The sequence below is a fragment of the Halichoerus grypus genome, chromosome 10, assembly GCF_964656455.1.
Source record: "Halichoerus grypus chromosome 10, mHalGry1.hap1.1, whole genome shotgun sequence".
NCBI classification, from domain to species: Eukaryota; Metazoa; Chordata; class Mammalia; order Carnivora; family Phocidae; genus Halichoerus; species Halichoerus grypus.
The window spans coordinates 68677075-68698251 of NC_135721.1; the positions used below are offsets into that span (position 1 = coordinate 68677075).

Below are 21177 nucleotides of genomic sequence, written 5' to 3' on the forward strand. Positions count from 1 at the left end.
GGGAATATCATTAAAGATTTGAGTTAGTGCATATGGCTTCATTTGCAAGGCCAAATTTGGCCTAGAGTAATGTATATGTAAGTCCCCTGGGTGTCTGAGGAAAGTCTGTGTCTTTCAGGGCTTCAGAGTGGGGGTACGTCTGGAATCTAAATGCTCAAAGCTTTGCAAATTAGAAGAAAGAGTTAATAGTTTATTTAGCAGTCTGGTTGTCTCTGCCATGGCCTGAAATCAATCTGGGTGGGGGGAAGTTGAAAAGACTCAGTAAAGCCCATCAAATCTTTTTGAGGGTTTTTTTTTTTTTAATGAAAAGAAGGAAGATTGTATAAAATTCATTAACCACATATTCCCACTTGGACCCCCAATTTAACCTGCCTCAAAATTGAATCTGTACTTGAGAGCAGCCATAAAGGAACAGAGGAAGAGACTGCTCTCCTCAGGATCCCAAGAGTCTCGTTTTTACATGTCACTCTTTTGTCTGCCTGAAATCTGTGCTTCAAATGTATGGCTTTAGCTGCTGTGGTTTAGTTCTTCATGCATCTTGGATTAGCACTGCTCTCATGTTGTCTCTCTTTTCTGGAATTTCATTTCCATAAGTTAGGTCTGTGACTGATCTTATTTCAATTATGCAAAACTGCTTCTTTCCAAGAAAAAGGTTCAACTTCTTTTGCCACTGGTGTTTGCAATGCATGAAAGGAAGTGGTTGAATAGGCATTATGGTTCTTTTCTATGCCTCTTACATTTCTTTCCCCCTGAGGAACATGGTTATATTCCACAGAACAATAGGATCCAAGATGAGCTGAATCTCCCTCCCTCTTGAACCAAACCCGGACGTTTCCTACATGTCACTAAAGGGATGCTGTGTATTCTTATGCAAGATGTAGACTTGTGAAGGTGGTCCTGTTCACGTTGTTACCCCATGGAGTTGCATATTCAATATGATAATTTCTAGGAAATCGTAAGCAAATGGCTTATTCTGACAAAATCAGTATACTATGACAATTTTCCATTAGTTGGAAGTAAAGGGTTTAGATGTAGATTTGCTTTTTTCTAATTTGCCTAAGGGCATCATATGGACCACTAGTAACCATGCCCACTACGTTCTAGGAGACAGAGGGTCTGATACAGAATATCTAACTAGACTTATCTTTAGGGAAAAGCCTTAAAGTAATTTATACTGAGGGTCAGTGGAGTTAATAGAGTATAAGTATATACTTATATATATAAGCATATACTTACATAAATATATAAGTATATTTTTCTATAGTTATAGATTCCATAACTGCTTCTCTCCTTCCACTTTTCAAAGGTGCAAAACATGCAGATAACTCACCTTCATCTATAGATGCTGGGATTTGAGCCTAAGATCAGCCAATATTGTCACATTTGACTCTATTGCTACCTATGTAGCATAACTGATAAACGTGTATCCTAACTTACTAAAGTGCTCTGCATGCAGAAAACAGTTAATAAAATTTTGATGAGCAGAGGAAGCAAATCAACTAGGCACAATAAGTTAACCAAGCAATTACATGCAGAGAACCAAAGAGCAATCAAACATAAGACATGCTGGGAGAATATTATGTAGTTAAACCTCTTCCATAGAACAGTTTCTTAAAATTATTGGAAGAAAAGCAACACTGCAAATGTTCACATGACAAATGTAGCCAGTCAGGTGGGTTTCATAGAAAGGTCTTATTAAAAGCTAAGTATGACATCTAGAGAATATTTTAAATGTATTACGGAGATACAAGATATCTGCGTCTTGTAAAAATTATTTTAAGAAAAAATATATACAATGGTTTCCATTAGAACATCCTTTCTAATTTCTATGTCTGACCCATTAGTAGCATACTGAAAAATGTCTTCTGTGTACACTTCAGTGTGCTAAATATTATAGGACTATAATGATGATATAATATTCCCACATGGAAGAAGATGACTATATTCAAACATATCAAACTCCTATTTCTTACTCATCCTATTCCTTCTCTGATGCTTTCCATCTCATTGAATGAATGACATAATGTCTACCCCCTTTCCAGGTCAGAAACCTAGGAGTGACCTATGATTTCTTCCTCTTCCCCTTTTCACATCCGATTAATCATCAAAAACTCTCACATTACCTCCTTTATGTTCGCACATCTGTCTACTTCTTTTCCTAGGTCATTGTAGTTGATTGTTTTGTGAAATAATCTTCTGGCCTCCTTGTCTCACTTTTCCCCTACCCATCCCGTTTTCCACATAGAAGCCTTGGTAATCTTGCTAAGATTCAAAACTGATCATGTCATTCCCCCCAGTAAAAATCCTCCACACGGATCCCTTTTTGCTTTAGTATACACCCCATCCCTGGCACAAGTCTCTTTTTTTTTTTTTTTTTTTTTTTTTAAAGATTTTATTTATTTGCGAGAGAGAGAATGAGAGACAGAGAGCACGAGAGGGAGGAGGGTCAGAGGGAGAAGCAGACCCCCTGCTGAGCAGGGAGCCCGATGTGGGACTCGATCCCGGGACTCCAGGATCATGACCTGAGCCGAAGGCAGTCGCTTAACCAACTGAGCCACCCAGGCGCCCCTGGCACAAGTCTCTTTGACATGCTGAAGATTATCTAGGAAGAGTAAGGTCTGATGATCGTAAAAAGCATGGCAACTGATCTGTCTAGGGTGTGTCCAGGCTACTTTTAGAATAGATGTTGCTGTTCTATGCATTTTCTTACACAGTTAATCTGGCATGCTATCCCCTCTTCATGAGCACAGAAACATTTGATTAGCTTATTGGTGAATGCCCTATGAAGTTACAGTGGAAATTACCATTTCTGATTCTGAATCCATTCCATACATCCTACTCATGGGTGCAGACAAGTGTGGGTTTTATGGTTTCATATTGTTAGCAGGATTGAAAGGGAAATTGGTTGTGCTATTTTGGGAATCTACACCTCGAAATGTGTAATATAGTACATGGAGGAGAAATGGTATTTGCCGAACAGATAAGGGCATGGTAAATGAATATGGAAATAACTGTTGGTTACAGATATTAAAATGGCAGAATTAAAAAAAAATGTTTGAACATTTCTTGATACAAGAATCTTCACACTGCTTGAAAAACCATAACATCTTGTGGAGAAAAAGTGTTATTTTCTAGCCTTTAAAATGCCCCTTTATAGTTAATTTAGATGGTTATTTGCATGAGAATAAATAAAATCCCAGCTTGAGAATTTTTCTTGGATTTAGAGCTTGATTATTTTAGTTTAAAAAAATCTGAATTTGAGTAGCATGAAAAAGAGACTTATTTTAGTCCATTCTTCAAGGGAAGGGTTATTCTTTGGTATTTTATTTGTTCTGCTTTGTTATTTTGACTTATCTGTCTGCATTGTGATGTTGGGGACAGCTCACCTTCTCTGATCAGTGAACATGACATTTTATTTTCTTTCCTGAGATTAGGTATATAATATATACACAGAGTTTTTATTTATATGATTTTTAAGTATATACTCATTAAATTTGAAAGAAGAGTACTTGAGTATACACATATGATTGCATGAATATATATAAATCTATACTCCAAAATAATATATATGTATATCAACAGAAAATCAAGAGTTTTTCTTTTATCCCAAAGTGAACAGTTGAACAGAGAAAATAGTCAGCTGATATATATATAGACATATATATCTATATATACACACACACACATATATATTAATCTTTTTTCTCAATACTCTCAATTTATAGGACTTTTCATGGTATTTTCTAAATTATAGTTCTTTTCAAGACATTGAGAAAAGTTGCTGACATAGGTTTTAACTCATTAGGCTTTTCTTTGTTTTCCAACTTCTCATTAACAAGTTCCTTGTTATACATATAGTAAAAGATATTTGATTCCAAACATCGAATGAAAATAAAAGATATCCTTAAAATAGTTTGGGACATGATGTATTTTATTTTGTTCACCACATCAAATGTTGTTAGAGATCTATGAAGTAAGTACCTGGTGGTGTTCTAGGCTCTGAGGTAAATACAAGGAACCATTACAACTAATTGTAATCCTCAGGATAGAATATTAGAGACAAACAAAACAAAACCGTTACAAAATGAAAGAGGTAGAATTTACTCTATGTTGATGATTATGTATTTGTTTTCTGTGGTAACTATTCTCAGAAAATGGAGATTGAGTGCTCATTGCATTGCTATAGAAGTATCTCTTACAATTCACACTAGGTGAATGTTACTCAGAATGTTGCTATAAAATGTTATTTAGCATTTTGATTAGTATATGAAAATACCTCCAAGTAAAATTTTTCCAGATTTCTTATTACTAAGCTTCCCTGATAATACTTTTTTTAGTGTTGTATGAAGAAGTATGGAATTTCCTTTGAGAATGAGGGAGTGAAATTCAAATGAGGGAACAGTTTTTTTTTTTTTTTTTTTTAAATTTTGACTGGGTTACTATTGCTCTTTCTGAGACTGGTTAGCTTAGGTGGCAGAATAATATAATAAATATGAATGAGTGATGGAAATCAAAGTAAGATTGCACCAAACAAGTTAAACAGGTAAGGAAGAATTTATTTATTTATTTGTTTGTTTGTTTGTTTGTTAAGGAAGACTTTATTCAAAACTTTTCTAATAGGGGAAAAGCTAGAACTCCACTGCACTGAAACAAAAGGCAGGAGACCTTTTTAAGCCCTCGGGTGAGCTAATGGGTACATATTGGAGACCACTGTGGGTTGCTCAGTGTGATTAGGTCCATCGTGCTTGCTAGCTGGTGCTGATCCATGTAAGGCTTCTATACTTCTGCAGAGACTGGGAGAGAGGGGTCCTGTCTTTCTTGATGATTACATTTCAAAGAGATGGTTCCCAGACCCTGGAGAAAGACATTCCTGAGCTGTAAAACTGTCAACAAGCTGGGAGAATATTTATATCTCAAAGAGGCAGAGAAAGAATTTACAATTAAAAGGTTGCTAAAGTAAATGCTCTATATTCAAGCTGAGGGGTCATTGTGGGTCAATTAATTTCGCTTTGCTTCAGGGTCACAGACAACCTCCTTTACCGTGTTTTGCAAATGTACCACTTTGTTCGGGTAAGGAAGAAAAAAGGTTGGGAATTGGGGAGATCCATGAAAACATGTGACACCCTCACTATCGAATCTGCCAGAGTGAGTAACATTGGTTGACTGTAAAAAGAGTAATAGATTATTACTAGCCTTCTGTGGAAGGTTTTGATAAGAAAAGTTGCAGCACTCTGTGACCACGGACAAATGATTTTACCTCTGTAAATACCAGTTTCTTTCAAATTTGTAAAATAGAGATAATTATAGTTTCCCTGTCAAATTTACTTGACTGTTATAAGCATAAAAAAATAGATGGGGATGTTTTGTCATATTGTTTTAAAGGCTATATAAACAGCTTTTGCTATAAAACTGAGATCTCAAAATACTTTGGGATGAATAAAATGTAATTTTTTTTTTTTTCCTCACACAGTAGTTACAGTTCAGGAGGCCCAGGCTGGAAGAGTACAGTTCTCAACCTATGGCTTCCAGATTGGGGTTGTTGAGGCAGCCAGCAGCTTTTCGTCATCGCTCAGCAAGAAGAAAGAGGCACATGGGCAGGAAAGCGCAGCTCCACTTTTGCCCACGTATCACTGGCCAGACCTGAGCTGGCCCTGTCAAGCTGCAAGGGAGAATAGGAGATGTAGCCTCCAGCTGGACAGCTGCATGGCCTGCTTACATTCAGTTTAGCTTATGCCCAGCTTCGAGTTCTGTTATTAAAGAAGGCAGTATGCATAGGGGTAAATGTCAGCAGTCTCTGCCACTGAGATAAATGGAGGGAATGACCAAGACAGTAGAAACTTCTTGGGGATGCCTGCGTGGCTCAGTCGTTTAAGCGTCTGCCTTCGGCTCAGGTCACAATCCCAGGGTCCTGGGATCGAGCCCCGCCATCGGGCTCCCTGCTCAGCGGGGAGTCTGCTTCTCCCTCTACCCCTCCCTCTCACTCTCTCCCAGATAAATAAAATCTTTTAAAAAAAAAAAAGTTATATTCAATGGGGCGCCTGGGTGGCTCAGTTGTTGAGCGTCCGCCTTCGACTCAGATCATGGTCCCAGGGTCCTGGGATCGAGCCCCGCATCGGGCTCCCTGCTCCGCGGGAAGCCTGCTTCTCCCTCTCCCACTCCCCCTGCTTGTGTTCCCTCTCTTGCTGTGTCTCTCTCTGTCAAATAAATAAATAAAATCTTAAAAAAAAAAAAAAGAAAGAAACTTCTTAAAAGGGACACCTTGGGTAGCACCAGATAGCTCAAGACAGTGCGCTGGGTTACTAAAGTACCAAAACTTAGTCAAAGTGACAAGTAGTTCATTCTCAGCAAACAAAGACTTCCTGCTTCCTCCTGAGGCCTTTTTTTTTTTTTTATGCCTTCTGGTGTCTGATATGTATAATTCTACTGATAGTGTCTGAACCATGGTTACAAAATCACCTTGCATTAAAAGCCCATGTAGCCAACCAACTATTATTTTAATGCTAAGTATGTTTAATGGGTAACCATGTTTGGTACATGGTCTGTGAACCTAGTAGCATCATTTGTCTCAGTAGATTGTTGAATTTTCAGAAAGCCCTCTCTGTTATGTTTTAATTCTTGCAAATTGCTTGCCAATTTAATACGAGCTGCATCTAAACAGTAAGTAATTGCTTATGATAATGAGTGCAAACTAATTTGCTAGAATATGTTAATATTCACAAAGCACTTTTATACTGCCCGCTGTTCCAAAAATACTGCTCGCTTGGTTAAATGTAGCTTTTAGATGGCATTATTGTCACGCATCTGACTAAAATCATTGCTTCAGTAGTATCTACCCAAAAGTCATATGACCATGACTTCAATATACCAAAGAAGAAACAAAAAGGCATGTCATCCTTTGATAAATGATTTAGAATATTCAAGGAAAAAAAGGAATCACTTTCTTAATAATTAATTCTAATTAGTGATTGATAGTACTAAGCAGACTATACTGAGTTTGAAATGGCCTCTTTTTCCCTCAAGAGCCATAAAACTTAATTTAAATGACTTCAAAGACAGATGGCATGCAAACTTCATTTGAATACAATAACCAATTTAGAATGAATTAAACTTTTAAGGATGATCCCAAATCTGGATGTTTCAAAGTTTGAAGCCTACTTCACCCCCTAGTAGTGCTCTTCCCTCTTTGTCCTATAGGTCTTTCTCAACCATTTTTAGAGATGCTATTTGAAGATGCTAGAACTCAGAGACTTATGTTTCAAACCTGAGGGTCTTTTGAGACTGGGGACCTGAGTATTCAAGGATCTGAGTTGCAGATTGGAACGACCTTGTAATTTTAGTCTAGGAAGATGGAATTTTATGAACCAAATACAAAAGAAGAAAGGTTTGACACTGCCCTGCCCCAGGGCTGATTTGGCACTTTAATCCACCTTCTAATGTTTCAATCATTTCAACTTCAAAAACAACTCTCACACATAGTTATATATCTTCACATGGGTGGTGAAATAGAAAGATCTCTGTAGCGAACCCTTTTTTTTAAATCACCTTCAAAATTCATTTCCTTTGTTGAATTTCATTGGCTAAATATCTTCAAGGGTTAAAAAACTTCCCTCTTTGAATTTTAAATTATAAATACCCACAATTGTTTGTCAAAAAGAGTGGCCTAGCGTCCCAATTTTTTGCTTCTTATAATTTTTATTATGAAAATATGTGGATTGATACGTCTCAGAATTGGCTGAATTTTATTCTTATTGTCTTCATATGCTCTTTCAGAGAGTCTAAGATAAGGAATGAATAAACAAATCAGTTACACATACTTTATTTTAATTTTGGTTACCATTATTATTTTTTCGTCTAAGCATAGAGCAAGACTTAAAAAAAATGAGAAATGGTTTTATTTCTGATAAAGATGGAATGAAAAGATTTGTGATAAATAGCAAATATCACCAAGACACTTCTTATTAAATAAAGTTTCTATCTTATGACAGTAGTATCATGTTTTTTTTTCCTACATTTGTGAAATTATGTGAATCTTTGTAAGGAAATTTACATTTCATAGAATTATGAATATACTGAGATACTGGAACTAATCTAATCTCTTTTTAATACTGACCTTGAACAGTCTGAATTTCATCTATGTGATTTGTACTCTGTATTTATCTAGAGATTTAGTTTAGGACCCAAAGAGATAGGAAATAGTGGTGCTTAAAAATGTATCGGTTTCTTTAAAAAAAAAAAAAAAGTAACTTCCTATTAATACAAGTGGATCTAGGGCTTATTTCTGGAACCCATTTTGTGCCTCTGTGACTTTTCTCTTGAGAGTCCTGCCCACAATAATATTTTTTCTCTTATTTTTCCAGAACCATATTAAATTCTGTCTTCCCTAAAGAGAATGTGGGGGTATTTTGGGACACCAAGTGAACTCTTCAGTTTGCCTGAAGTAGAGGGTTGGTTTATAGGGAGGATGTTTAAAGTTATAATAATGATTTTTCACTTAATTTGGTAGATGGTGGTGGTCTTTGAATAGAGAAGTGATTGCACATGCTCTTTCAAAAAATGAACTTTTAGTTTGTAAGGTAGATTTAAATTAAGGAGAGGCAGGATGGAATCATATCAGTAAGGATGAGATTAAAGGTGATGTAATATGAACAGTGGCTCTAAGAATGGGAATATAAAAGAGAAAGTCAAAAATTGACTTCTGATTGAATGAGTAGTGATAGTTGTGGAAAAACTGGATTCTAGAGTTTTGACATATCCCTCCTCTATTATCTGCAGCATCTAGTGTCGTGCTTTATACATAGCAAATGCTTAAATAACTTTATTGAGTGTGTGGATGTTTTTAATCTTGGATTATGCTGTTATATTGCCATTGTATTCTCTTTTTCCATCAGTGTTCTTCTGCTATTGTCTCAGCATTGTGTTTTGTTTTTGTCAAAAATTCCAACTCCTTATTTTGAGTTAGAGTCTTTTCCTACCATCTCACCAAACCATCTGCCTTTAGTCTTTCAAGCAACCTCTAAGTTAAACTCACAGGATTTTTTTTTCCTTGTTACGTTAGAAGAAATATGAATCTTTCCTCCATAATGACCACTATTCCCTGTCTTTGGACTCATCTCTTTCATCACGACCACAGTATATGTAGTTGACCCTGAAACAACATAAGTTTGAACTGCACGGGTCCACTTCTATGCAGATTTTTTTTTTTTTTTTGGTACAGTATAGTACTGCAAATGCATTTTCTCTTAAGATTTTCTTAATAACATTTTCTTTAGCTTATTTTACTGCAAGAATACAGTATATAATATATATGACATCTAAAATATGTGTTAATTGACTATAATATCTGTAAGCCTTCAGTAAAGAGTGGGCTATTAGTAAAGTTTTCAGGGAGTCAAAGTTATACTTGGATTTTCCACTGTAGGTCAGTGTCCCGAAACCCCACATTGTTCAAGGGTCAACTATACTAATTCCTACACATGCAAATATCAGTAATATATTAGAAAAACCTTTGTTAGCATTAGTACTATTTTATTTTGCCTCTCCATGGCACTAGCATCCCTCTTAGATTCCAAACTTATAGAAGGAATTAGCTCATGCTAGTGTGAGCTATCATAAAGTTTATGATATTTTACTAGCAAATGGGTTTATTTAGGAAGAGCCGAGAATTGCAAATGAGGTCACACAAACTATGGCAAAACCATAGGCAGGTCTAGAAAACAAAGGAGAGGAATGTTCTTTTATAGAGGTAAGGGGAGAGTTGGGAGGGGCTGTTACAAACAAAGAGTCCAGGGAGTAAACTGGAAGTCCCAGAGTGTAGTGGCTTTTCACTGGCTGAGTTGTGGTAGTTTCTCATTGGCTGGGCTGTTGCTGAGCCAGGAGAAAATCTTTCTTCATCCTTCTGGGGTAGTATAGACTTCTTCCCGTTGAGGTCTATAATTGAGGAAGAGTGGTAGGGCATGAGAGCTCCCCCTTCTGGCCTCCAGACTCCATTTTAAATGAAGTTTCTTTTATTCAGTTTTACAATTTCAAGAGCTAGGGATTTTTCAAGCTAGCTTTGTTGGATAGATTCTCATGGCCTACAGTCTTATTCAAGATTGTAAATTGCTGTTCATGATCAATACATTTCTTTGTTTAAAAGTTATTTTGAAATACTTTTAGATTTTTTTAAGGATTTTATTTATTTATTTATCTGAGAGAGAAAGAGAAGGAGCAGGGGGAGGGGCTGAGAGAGAGGGAGAAGCGGACTCCCCGCTGAGTAGGGAGCCTGATGTTGGGCTCAATCCCAGGACACTGAGACCTACCTGAGCTGAAGGCAGTTGCCTAACTGAGCCACCAGGTGCCCCTTCAAATACTTTTAGATTTACAAAAAAGTTACAAAAATTAAAAAAAAAAGTACAAAAGTACTCTCATCCTTTTAGCCAGCTCTCAAAGTTAACATCTTATATACCATAATACAATGATTAAAACCAGGACATTAACACTGATACAATGTAGTAACCTACATACCTTCTTTAAACATTATCAGTTATCCCACTAATGTCCTTTTCTGCAGTCCAAGATCTAAACAAGGGTCACACATTGTATCTAGTCGTCATGTCTCCTCAGTCCCTTCCAATTTGGGACAGCTCCTTAGTATTTCTCTGTTTTTTTTCCTAACCTTGATTCTTTTGAAGAATGCTGCCAGTTATTCTGTAGAATATTCCTCAATTTAAGCTTCTTGCAACTTTTTAAAAAGATTTTATTTTATTTATTTGTCAGAGAGAGAGAGAGAGAAAATAGTGCGAGCACAAGCAGGGGGAGCAGCAGACAGAGGGAGAAGCAGACTCCCCGCTGAGCAGGGAGCCCGATGCGGGACTCGATCCCAGGGCCCTGGGATCATGACCTGAGCCGAAGGCAGATGCTTAACCGACTGAGCCACACGGGCATCCCTGGTGGCCCCTTTATTAAATATTTAATGCAAATAGTTCAAAATAACCGCATGCACTTTCGTGTTCAGGATTTAATTCCACTGCTAAGCGCAGGAAACAGTGTCACTGGCAAAAAGTTATAAGGCCTTTCTGGCATAGAATAGAAGTGATTATTTCATTAATAATGAAAATTTGTTTTCTGCATCTGTGTTCATTAATTCAGGAGCCTTAGAATGAGCCAAAGGCAGGGATAGCTTCGGAGGCAGGATGCTTACAATAAAGCTTTGCAAAGGCCTCACACTTTTTAAAGATTCAGGCTAGATTCTGAAAATGTCAGAATATGAGTGAGTCATTTCTGCTAAGTGTCATTACAGAAACTTTGAGTTTCTCCAAACCAGTCCAGGAAAGCATCATTAAAAAGACTCTAGAGATGATTGAAGTGAGACCTTGATTGGTGAATTTTTTAGCTTATTTTTCTAAATAAGAAGCAGTCATTTGATCTCAGCTCTTCACTGTATCATGGAAAAAGCTCTAGGAATAGAGTTGGGTACAGACCCTCACCATCCGTGTGACACTGAGAAACCACTTGCTTCTCTGGGCCTCCATTTTGTCATTTGAAATGCAGTTTTGCTCAGCTATCTTAAGAGCATTTCAGCATTAAGTCTATGCTTACATCACTTTTTTATAACTGATTAATTTTTTGACACCATAGTTCTAAAAAATTCTTGACTCCGAACACTTGATGAAAGCCATTTTCACTATTAACTTTTAAAAAAAGGTAAACTTAAGGACATCGTTATTAGTCAAGTACAATTTTTACTGACTAGCTAATAATTTTAAGAATTCATTAGGGCCTCACACAGCTTATTGTATGTTCTTTAAAATAAGATTTTTCTTGAAGTACCAGGAGGTGTGATTTCTTCTCTCCCATCCCTGCTGCCTATAGCTCTAATGCAAATTGATTGCTGAATTACTTGTAAGAGACTTTTTAATAAAGTTCACTTACTGCTGGAGGGAGTCTAGTTTCAGAAGGGAAGACATAAGCATTTGATGTTCTTAGGGTTATTGGTTGTGGGAGTGCTTTGCTTGGTTTTATTTTTAACTTTAAATCACTTTGCTATCTTTATGAAGTTTTTTCCTAATCTGATTGGCAGACGAAATACCACTTATTTTGTTTTTCTTTTCAGCAAGAGAACTTAGATCCCAAGAGCCTTTTAAAAGTTTCCAGGACTTAAAATTTGATCTTGGAATAAGCTTGGGCAACTCAAACTATTGAACTCAACTGTTCCTGGAGGGAATATTTTCTAAATAACATGTTTAAAGAGGGAAATAATAAATAGCTTTTTAAAGAAAGCATATTGCAAAGGAATCACTAAGTGAAGTATTACTTATTGCATAGATTTTTTAAAACGGTATTCACTGCCTTGAAAATTATCTCAAAATATTCAACTACTTATATGACTTTGATCTAAAAAGATATAATTATTCTGGTTTATCATTTTCTGGTCATTTTTTAAGGTTACCATTAATCAGTGCCTTTAATATTGTTACCTTTTCAAAGATTTCTTAAAAATCTCAAATAGATGACATGGCTGAATACCATTTATTTGACATCTCTCATAAACTGTCCTTCCCTGATATTTACCTTTAATGCACAGGTCCTACTTGTTTGGGGAAACGGGCTGCGTGTTTTAAGTTTTATATTCTTAGGGACGTCTGGGTGGCTCAGTAGGTTAAGCGTCTGCCTTCAGCTCAGGTCATGATCTCAGGGTCTTGGGATCGAGTCCCGCATCGGGCTCCCTGCTCACCGGAGAGTCTGCTTCTCCCTCTCCCTCTGTCTCTTCCCCCTACTCATGCTCTCTCTCTCAAATAAATAAATAAAATATTTAAAAAAAAAAAGTTTTATATTCTTAGCTTCGTTCACATAATTGACAATTATCAGACAACCAAGTCAGCTTAAGAATTTTTCTTGTTTCAATTAATTTCCTTATAAGACAGAAAAAGAGAATAATTTACCCAGATGACTACACTTGGCTTCAGTGATTGGTTATGTAGAATCACATCTTCACACAAGACCAGTGAACACCATTCATATCTCTTATATGAATGCTGTCTTTTTGATTGTGCAATGCACAATCTGTGCATTATTTGTGGTATTCCTGAATGAATGTCCAAGATACGGACAGGGTAGGTCAGCCGTGAATCCACTTATATCCTAAAGAATTACTTCAGTTATTAAAGAGGGACACATTTGTTTTCAAAAGAATGAATACATTTTTTCATGTAGCATACTCTTTCCATAAATGTCAAAATATGAAAATGTCAAATATCGAAATGAGAAATATACATGATGCGTTTTTAAATATATTGTTCCTCCCAAGATCGCAGAATATAGAATTTTTATTAAAGAAAATATAGACTATAGAAAAATATGGAATATTTATGAGGAAAAGATTTTTATTAAGAGAAAGGTTTTGGGCCGGTAGGGAAAAGGCAAATTTCCTTGCTTTCTTATTGAAATGCATAATTACTGTTGAAATTATCTTGGAGAGTAGTAATTCCCGACCTTATAGGAATCATGATAGCTTTTTGCTATTCCATCTTCCAGATAGTTATATTTTGATTAAAATTTCTTATTGAATAAGCACACACCACTTTTTATTTTAAAATGGTATCTTGGCTGAGCTGGAGCCAAATGTCATATAGACCAGCTTAGAGGAGAGAATTCCTCTGCTTGCACATCTCCTGAGTCTACTATAGACTCTGAGTGATTCAGCCTCCTTTGATCCCAGGGAAAGTTTGGGAGACATTAATTGTTAATGCCTAGTGAGTCCTTGGAGACCCTGAGAGTCTAGCAGTATCTCTGATTTGTATGGGGTTCAAGAAGCTTTGTGAAAGAGCCTGAACCAAGTTCATGATTGGTGTTTAATAGAGTAGCACGTGTGCAGTGACCCTGTGTAGTGTCACTCTGGGAAATTCCACTGGACAAAAGCAGGGTGCTCACAATTTTGACTTTTCCCATCTTTCTCAGTTTGCATGGAATTTAATAAATAGTCAACAAACTGTCTTAAAAAAAAAACTTAAAAATTGCCTTAATTCCTAAGAGTCTAGGATTCTGATGGAACATGTGACTTGCTGTATATGAGAAGCCTCCTGTTCTGTTTTGAATGTTGTTCGAGCTACTTTGAAAAGGCTTTCATTGTTTGGGAATTACTTAAACTCTTCTTGACTTTCTCTGCTCGGGTCTCCTGCAGACTACAGGGTTAGTATCGAAGCCACTGCAGTGACAGGTCATGTTTCTTGCCCTATTTCTTTTATTAAGGACTTATCTGCTTTCTTTCTCAAAGACATCTGAGTAAAAATCCTGTGTCATTTTCTTTCTTTTTAGCCAGTTGTAATGCATTTGTCAATTCTACCAAGTCTGTGTCTTCCATAAAGAGGCTCAAATTATGATAGATAGTCTTTATTTTCATTTTCTTTCCCTAGTATTTGTTCATCCTTAGATGAATAGTAGCATTGAGGGCTGGCTCTTAGTTCTCAGAGTCGGTAATTGTTGTTACTACTTTCCAGTTTAGAGTTGATTACATATTATGGGCAGGAACTCTTATTACTTATTCCATTCATCTCTCCTAGTTATAATGCCCACCTTTCCTGGGTTGTTAATGTTCCTCTTATGAAACAGTAGTGCTCTTCATGAAATAATTCTTTGTGATCCTGCAAAGAATTTACAAAAACTTAAACTGTAATAAGTTGTTGGTTTAGTGTACATGTGAGTTTGTTAAGGTTTATTATTTTTTTAAGTTTCACCAGTTTAGAAATTTTACCGTGGTTGAAAACTTTTTTTTTTTTTTTTTTTTTTGGTCATAGAAAGTGACCTTCTCATTGTTTTTACTTTCTATGAACTTTACTCAAAAGAATGCTGTATAGGTAGAAATTGTTCAGAAAATTTAAATTTAACAATAGCCTCTTCACAAGGAGGAGTAAGAGGAGGAATAAAAACTCCTCTTACTTATAACTGTTTTATTTTAATTCCATCTGAGTACCTGGAAACTTTAAGGGGAAAAAAGTGTTATATCCCTGTTACATTTAATAAAATTATAATGGCCTGAATGTTCCATGTTGGCTACACAGTGACATTTGAAGAATTATAGGCTTTCAGAAAGGAACCTTTTATTCATATACTTATAAGTTAGAAACTAATCTATTTAGAGGTTATTATTCTTCATGTAGCAAGGATGTAGAGCAAACAGTAATCCAGCAGATCTATACATGCCCATTGTTTTTCTTTTTCAGGAAGGTTCAATCCATTTGGGGGAACATACTAAGTTTTGCAGAAACAAATGAGGCTTAAGTGGGCACATTTAGGGAAGAGATAGTTGGCCATAAGACAAGGAGGGGTGAGAGTCCTTTATGTAAATAGATGTTAAATAAAATCTAAAAATATTTCTTTTTATAACATCACAGGCAGTTCAGACATTAGAAATAAGAGCCCATGTATAATTTTTACAAACATTTATTGCAGTGTAAAGTATGTTGACACAGATAGACTTGCATCTGGTGGAGGCAGCTCTGTTAATGAATTTGCAGTAATACAGATTTGCTGCATGACTTAAATGTGGAGATTGCTGAAAACCACTTTAAGTTTGAGTCATCCATACATTCAGTGATGTGATGGATGTCGAGGTTAATTTGCAATAAATCCATTAGTAGTCATGGCACTGATGTGTCAGTGATTGTCATATAGAACCATGCATAAATAATAAAGGTGACACATTTCTTCACGTGCCTTTCTATGTTCCTAAAACGCTTGAAACGGTGATTAAGATGTACTGTTGCTGCACATTGAATTTACTTATATAATACAATAAAACATGTTTCTATAAAAATAAAATTAAAATAATAAAGCTAGACTGCAGTTCATTTTGTATAGACTTACTCCTTTATTTAACAGTTGAAGTGAATTTTTTTGCATCATGCTATAAATCTTACCGTGCTAGATGTTTTATGATGATGAACTAATATTCTTTTTCTCATGAAAGCTGCCATGTGATGCAATTTAATATCCTTCTCATTGTCAAGTACTAGTGAATGTAAATAATAATATAATGGGTTTATGTGGAAAAATTGCTAATCCAAGGAATGAAATACTGAAGAGTTTAATAAGAACTAGGATGGAGGAAAGTCATTTCTTCAAAGGCATTTGGTTTTCACTCAACTTTGAAATGACTCAAACTTTTCCAAACTTATATTAAAACAAAGCAACAATGTTGCAGTGTTGGTTATTTTATACTTTTTTTTGTTATTTTATATTTTTAACACATACACAGACACACACACATATTTCCACCATACGCACCATCTGTTCTCTGTAAAATTTACTGGGCACTTACCATAGGCCAGGAATTGGACTAAGGTGTTACTGTTTGATATCTTATTTAATTTTGGTGGAAGCTCCATGAGGTAGATAGTGTCAGTATCCTCCTTTTTTTCAGATGGGATATCCAAGACTTAGAGTAAATAGGTTGGTCAAAGTCATTGTTGCTAGTAAATGATTCAGTTGGAATTTGAACCCAGGTCTGTTCAGAGCCTACATTCTTAATTTTTTAGCTGTCTGCTATAGTAAGTACATCATGTCCTTGTTCAGAAAAATGCATACTAAATGAAGTAGATTTTAAAACTGTAGTCATCTGACCCACTATATTTTATTGTGGGAGTACTGTCATATTTTTAAGGTTACTAGAATAGAATACACTTGTAATTTTCTATCTTGATAGAAAGGGGATTTAAGAACATAGGAGATTCTGTAGACTTCGATATGATTTTTTTTTCCTTTTAAGAAAGCCAAGATGCTTATAGAGGTAGGGAGAGAGTGGCAGGGGGGTTGGAACTGGACATCTAATTCTCTCACTTATTATGGAATTATGCTGATGAGTGCAATACAGTCCACTGTTGTGCATACAGAAGAAGAGGCAAAGGAGATTGCTTTCCAGATACATCTGGAGAAAAAAAAGATGCTAGAAATAATTGCATTGTTTGGCATGAGGTAGTACAATTGTTTTTGCTTTGTTATGGTGAAACTTAAAGAACTGGAAGGTCGTTTTAAGGAAGACAGAGTAGTTAATAGCATGCTAGTCGCCAAGTCTTAACACTTACTGAAATATGAGATGAAATCAAATCTTGAGTAATGATGTTTGTATTGTGACATTTATGTTACTGAAAATATAAACCTTTAAATTATTATCCTCCCATTCTGTAGCTCAGCAACTAGAAACTTTCATAGTTCCCTAAGTTTTGGGAAGTATACCCTAAACTAAATGTTAATCTACATATATTAAATGTTCTGTCATTTCACATTTACATGTTATTTTTCTTTTTTTAAAAGCATTATGAGGTGAAAGGACAGTATATGATCATGAGGTGCAAATGTCACTTTATGGATATGAGACATTAGAATATGATAACAGTTGGCCTTGATAAATTCAGACTGACACATCCAATTAACTTTTTCTTGACTGTCTTGTTATGATAACAGAAACATTTCTGTAATAAAAAAAAAAAGTGCAGCAGTAGGAGTCTGGATATTAGGTTTCCTACTAGCTCTGCCACTTAACGAAGGTTGCAACTTTAGATAACAAATCCATCTTTATGACTAAATTTCCTCAAATGCAACAAGGGGCTACTGCTTCCCCTGCTTTCCATCCAGGAATGAAGAAGAAATGAAAAATTATTGTGAAAGTGATATTTTTAATATGAAGAACCTCTATGTGATGTAAGATATTTTGCTTTACACCACCACCTTCTTCTGGTGATTCTAGAAAACATCTGAATTCTTAGATATGTTTTACATTGTTATGCAGCATCTCTAGTTTTGAATATTTGTCTTAATTCATAGGAACTACATAGTCACTAGAGAACAAAGGTAATTAAAAGGTGCAAAATAAAAGTAATCAAGTACCTACACTCAGAGTTCACCACCACAGTCTCCTGTTAAAGAAGCCTTCACTTTTATATAGTCTTGTCCAATTTTTATCAATGTAGGTTTTAGTGAAACATTTAATAGTTAATCATCTGAGAAAAATGACCAAGCTGAAAAATACTTATCGAATAGTTCTTGCTTATTAATATCCTGAGTAACAAGCTTCCGATGATGTAGAACATAAATGGTCCTGGAGGCTCCAGGATTTCTGATGCCCAAATCTCTACATTCTGAATGTTCTTTACTTGCATATTGACTGGTGCCTTTGAAGTACAACTTAACTGTTTTCACATGAGAGAGAGAAGCTACTTTCATGCATTAGTAACCAAAAAAAAAAAAAAAAAAAAAAAATAGGGAATGCATAGCCTCTCTACCATTTCATTCTAACAAGATTCTATTTTATCACTTTTACATTTAATATTATCCTGACATGTTTCTGTTGTCATGTCTACATACCAAGGCTTTCTGAACCAGTCAGGCAGGAGGCATATTGCAGAGGGCTTGGGAGTTTCTGAAAGGCCTTTGGAAATGTTTCAGACAGACAACAAAGGGCAGTTGGCTCCAAAATACAAAAAGAGAAAACAAAATATTATCAGCTATTTAATTAAATATACTCAAACATGACATTAAGTCAACTTCATTCAATTTGTAAATTTGGTAATGGTAGAAATTTAATGGGTAGAAATCTTAAAAACATCCTGCGGTACACACACCTTTTACATATAAGCCTTACTCTTGGTAGAAGCTATTTTTCTATAAACACAAGATGCTTTGTTGCCTAAATTTTAATATTTACTCTTCCCACTTTCCTTACCATGTTTGGCACATAGTGGGAACACAATAAATATATATTGGCATCCTTTGTTATTGGAAGGCTATATTACCCTCTATAAATTATACCCTAATGACATCCGTTCCTGGGATAACTTTGCAAGTATTTCTGTGGTCCTTTTAGTGTGAAGAAAGGTCTTTTCTCCTCTTTCTCTCCATATATATACATATATCTTTGCACATCTCTTCCAAATGTTCTGACTTAAAAATACCATTTTATTGCATTCAGTGAGATAGATTTTGTTGTGGTGCAATGAGATAGGACTTCAGTGCATTGGATGCTTAGTAAACTTGTTTGAAAGAAAACTCTTTTTAAAGTAAGATGGATAATTTACTGACATCAACACCATAAAGTAAAATTTGAACACTCACCAAATGAGGCTATGATATTCTTAGTACTGTAAGACTAGCATTCACTTTCAGAAAAAAAGAAAAAAAAGGGTCTTTTTGTGATCCTGGATAGCTTGACAGCTACTAGATACTGCTTGTTAAGTAAGATCTCACTTTTGTTGATGAGATCTATTATCTGACATGACTCCTGGGGTTTATGACTATTTATCCATTAGTTATCATCTAGGTGAATACACCCCTTCCCTAGAAAAGTTGATTTGTAGTGTATTTGTGATTTGCTCACTGTGCTGTATGACCCTGTCGCATGCACATGTAACTCTTGTTTCAAAAACAAGTTGATATATGTTTCTGCTCCTTTTGGAAGCAGCCAAAGTCAGTGTTTCCTACTAAACTATTTCTTAAAAACTGGCAGGGAGAAATAAAACCCTATAAGATTCCATGCTTGTCCAACTCAAAAGAAAAAGTAGTAATCCCCCATTTGTTCTGGAACACCTGCTGGTAGGTTTAATGAGTATATTAAAAACTGAGCTGCCTGATATTTCTTCTAAAAATCCTCTGTTCTTTTTCTTGAGCCTGTTTGATTAAAATCTGTGATTTGCTCACTGTTTTTGCCATAGTTTCATGTTTGTTTTTCATTTTTGCCATACTGTAAATTTAATCATTTACTGATATGTCAATGTAACAAATACAGGAAAGTTGTGTACCAGATGTATTTGGACTAATTGGTTTTGGTTTTTGTTTTCCAGCTGGGACGACATATATCTTTAGCAAAGGTGGTGGACAAATCACGTATAAGTGGCCTCCTAATGACCGGCCAAGTACACGAGCAGACAGACTGGCCATAGGGTTTAGCACTGTGCAAAAAGAAGCTGTACTGGTACGAGTGGACAGTTCTTCTGGCCTGGGTGACTACCTAGAGCTGCATATAGTAAGTACTTTAAAAATAAGATTCAGTTTTTATTTTTTACTGTTAGTTTTTTTTTTATTATCATCATAAATAACTTATAATTCTGCCTTTTGGAAGTTTCTCCTCCCCAGCAACCAGCACTTGGGTACAAAAAATAGAAATACACTTAAGAAGTAATAAGACCTTAGTCCAACTGCTGTTGCTAAAAATGTTCTTTACAATAGAAAATATATTTTTTGGTTGTTAAGTGTGAATTCCTCTCAATTCTCTGTTTAGAAGAAAGATTTATTTTGGTATGTTTTTAGTGACTTTAGGCAGACTTGCTAAATTAATAAGCTGAGTTGTTGCCTAGTTGATACTCTTCCATCTGACTAGAAGCATGAGGTTGTAATACTGGTAACATCAAAAGATCTGAACCCAGTGTCCTTATTTCTTTCTTCACTTAGAAAACAATTGTCTAAAGTTAACATGCAATGGATGGGAGAACAGGGAACTTCAAGGGTAATTGGGGGTAGAAAAGAAAATGGCAAAAAGATTGTTTCTATGCTGTCTTATACTCATTTTGATACGTAAGTATGAAGAAAATAAAATGGACTCAGCATTTATATCCTGGGACGATTCCTTTTTCCTCAAGCTCTAAGCCTACTATAAGAACTTAGTCAGCATATTATAGATGGCAAAAAAAAAAAAAGACTTTTTTTTTAACCTTTTAAAGTTGCCATAACTGACTATAGCTTGGAGACTCTGCCCTATATCTCTGCATTCAAAGAGTTACTAATTTGTATAGTTGTAATTCTTTATCTCATTTTATAGCAATATTTGCACAGAAGTACATGGGGTCTCTCATTGTTAAGCGATATTAATATTTTACTGGTACATAAAAGTAACAACTATAGGGAAGTGTCACATATTCAATAACTCTAATGGGTTGTTGTCATCATACTTCTTAATTGAATATCTGTAATTTCTGGAAGGTTTCAAAAGTATATAATCTCTCCATTTCCCTTTTTATCCTTGAGGTATAGTTTATCTTTTCTGTCTCATGTGTTTATGTAAATTTGTTTCGTTTTGCTTTTGTCTATCCCTATACGTTCTCCCTTTACCAGTACCCATGCCTCAGAAGACAATTTGATTAGGTCAACATGTTCTTTTCTCCTAGAAACTGGCCTTCAGGCCTTCATCCTAAAATGATTAGGAAAACTATCAAA

At 35.5% G+C, this 21177-nt stretch overlaps 1 protein-coding gene across 26 annotated transcripts in view; it reads left to right on the forward strand.

Annotated features, from left to right (window-relative positions):
* The window catches only part of NRXN1 (neurexin 1), a 1113724-nt gene that overhangs the window by 792322 nt on the left and 300225 nt on the right, over nt 1-21177 (forward strand). For all 26 annotated transcript variants that reach the window (XM_078056570.1, XM_078056572.1, XM_078056583.1 and 23 more), the window contains one exon: nt 19809-19990. In XM_078056570.1, the coding sequence (XP_077912696.1) occupies nt 19809-19990 (182 nt within the window). The remainder of the gene's footprint in view (nt 1-19808; nt 19991-21177) is intronic.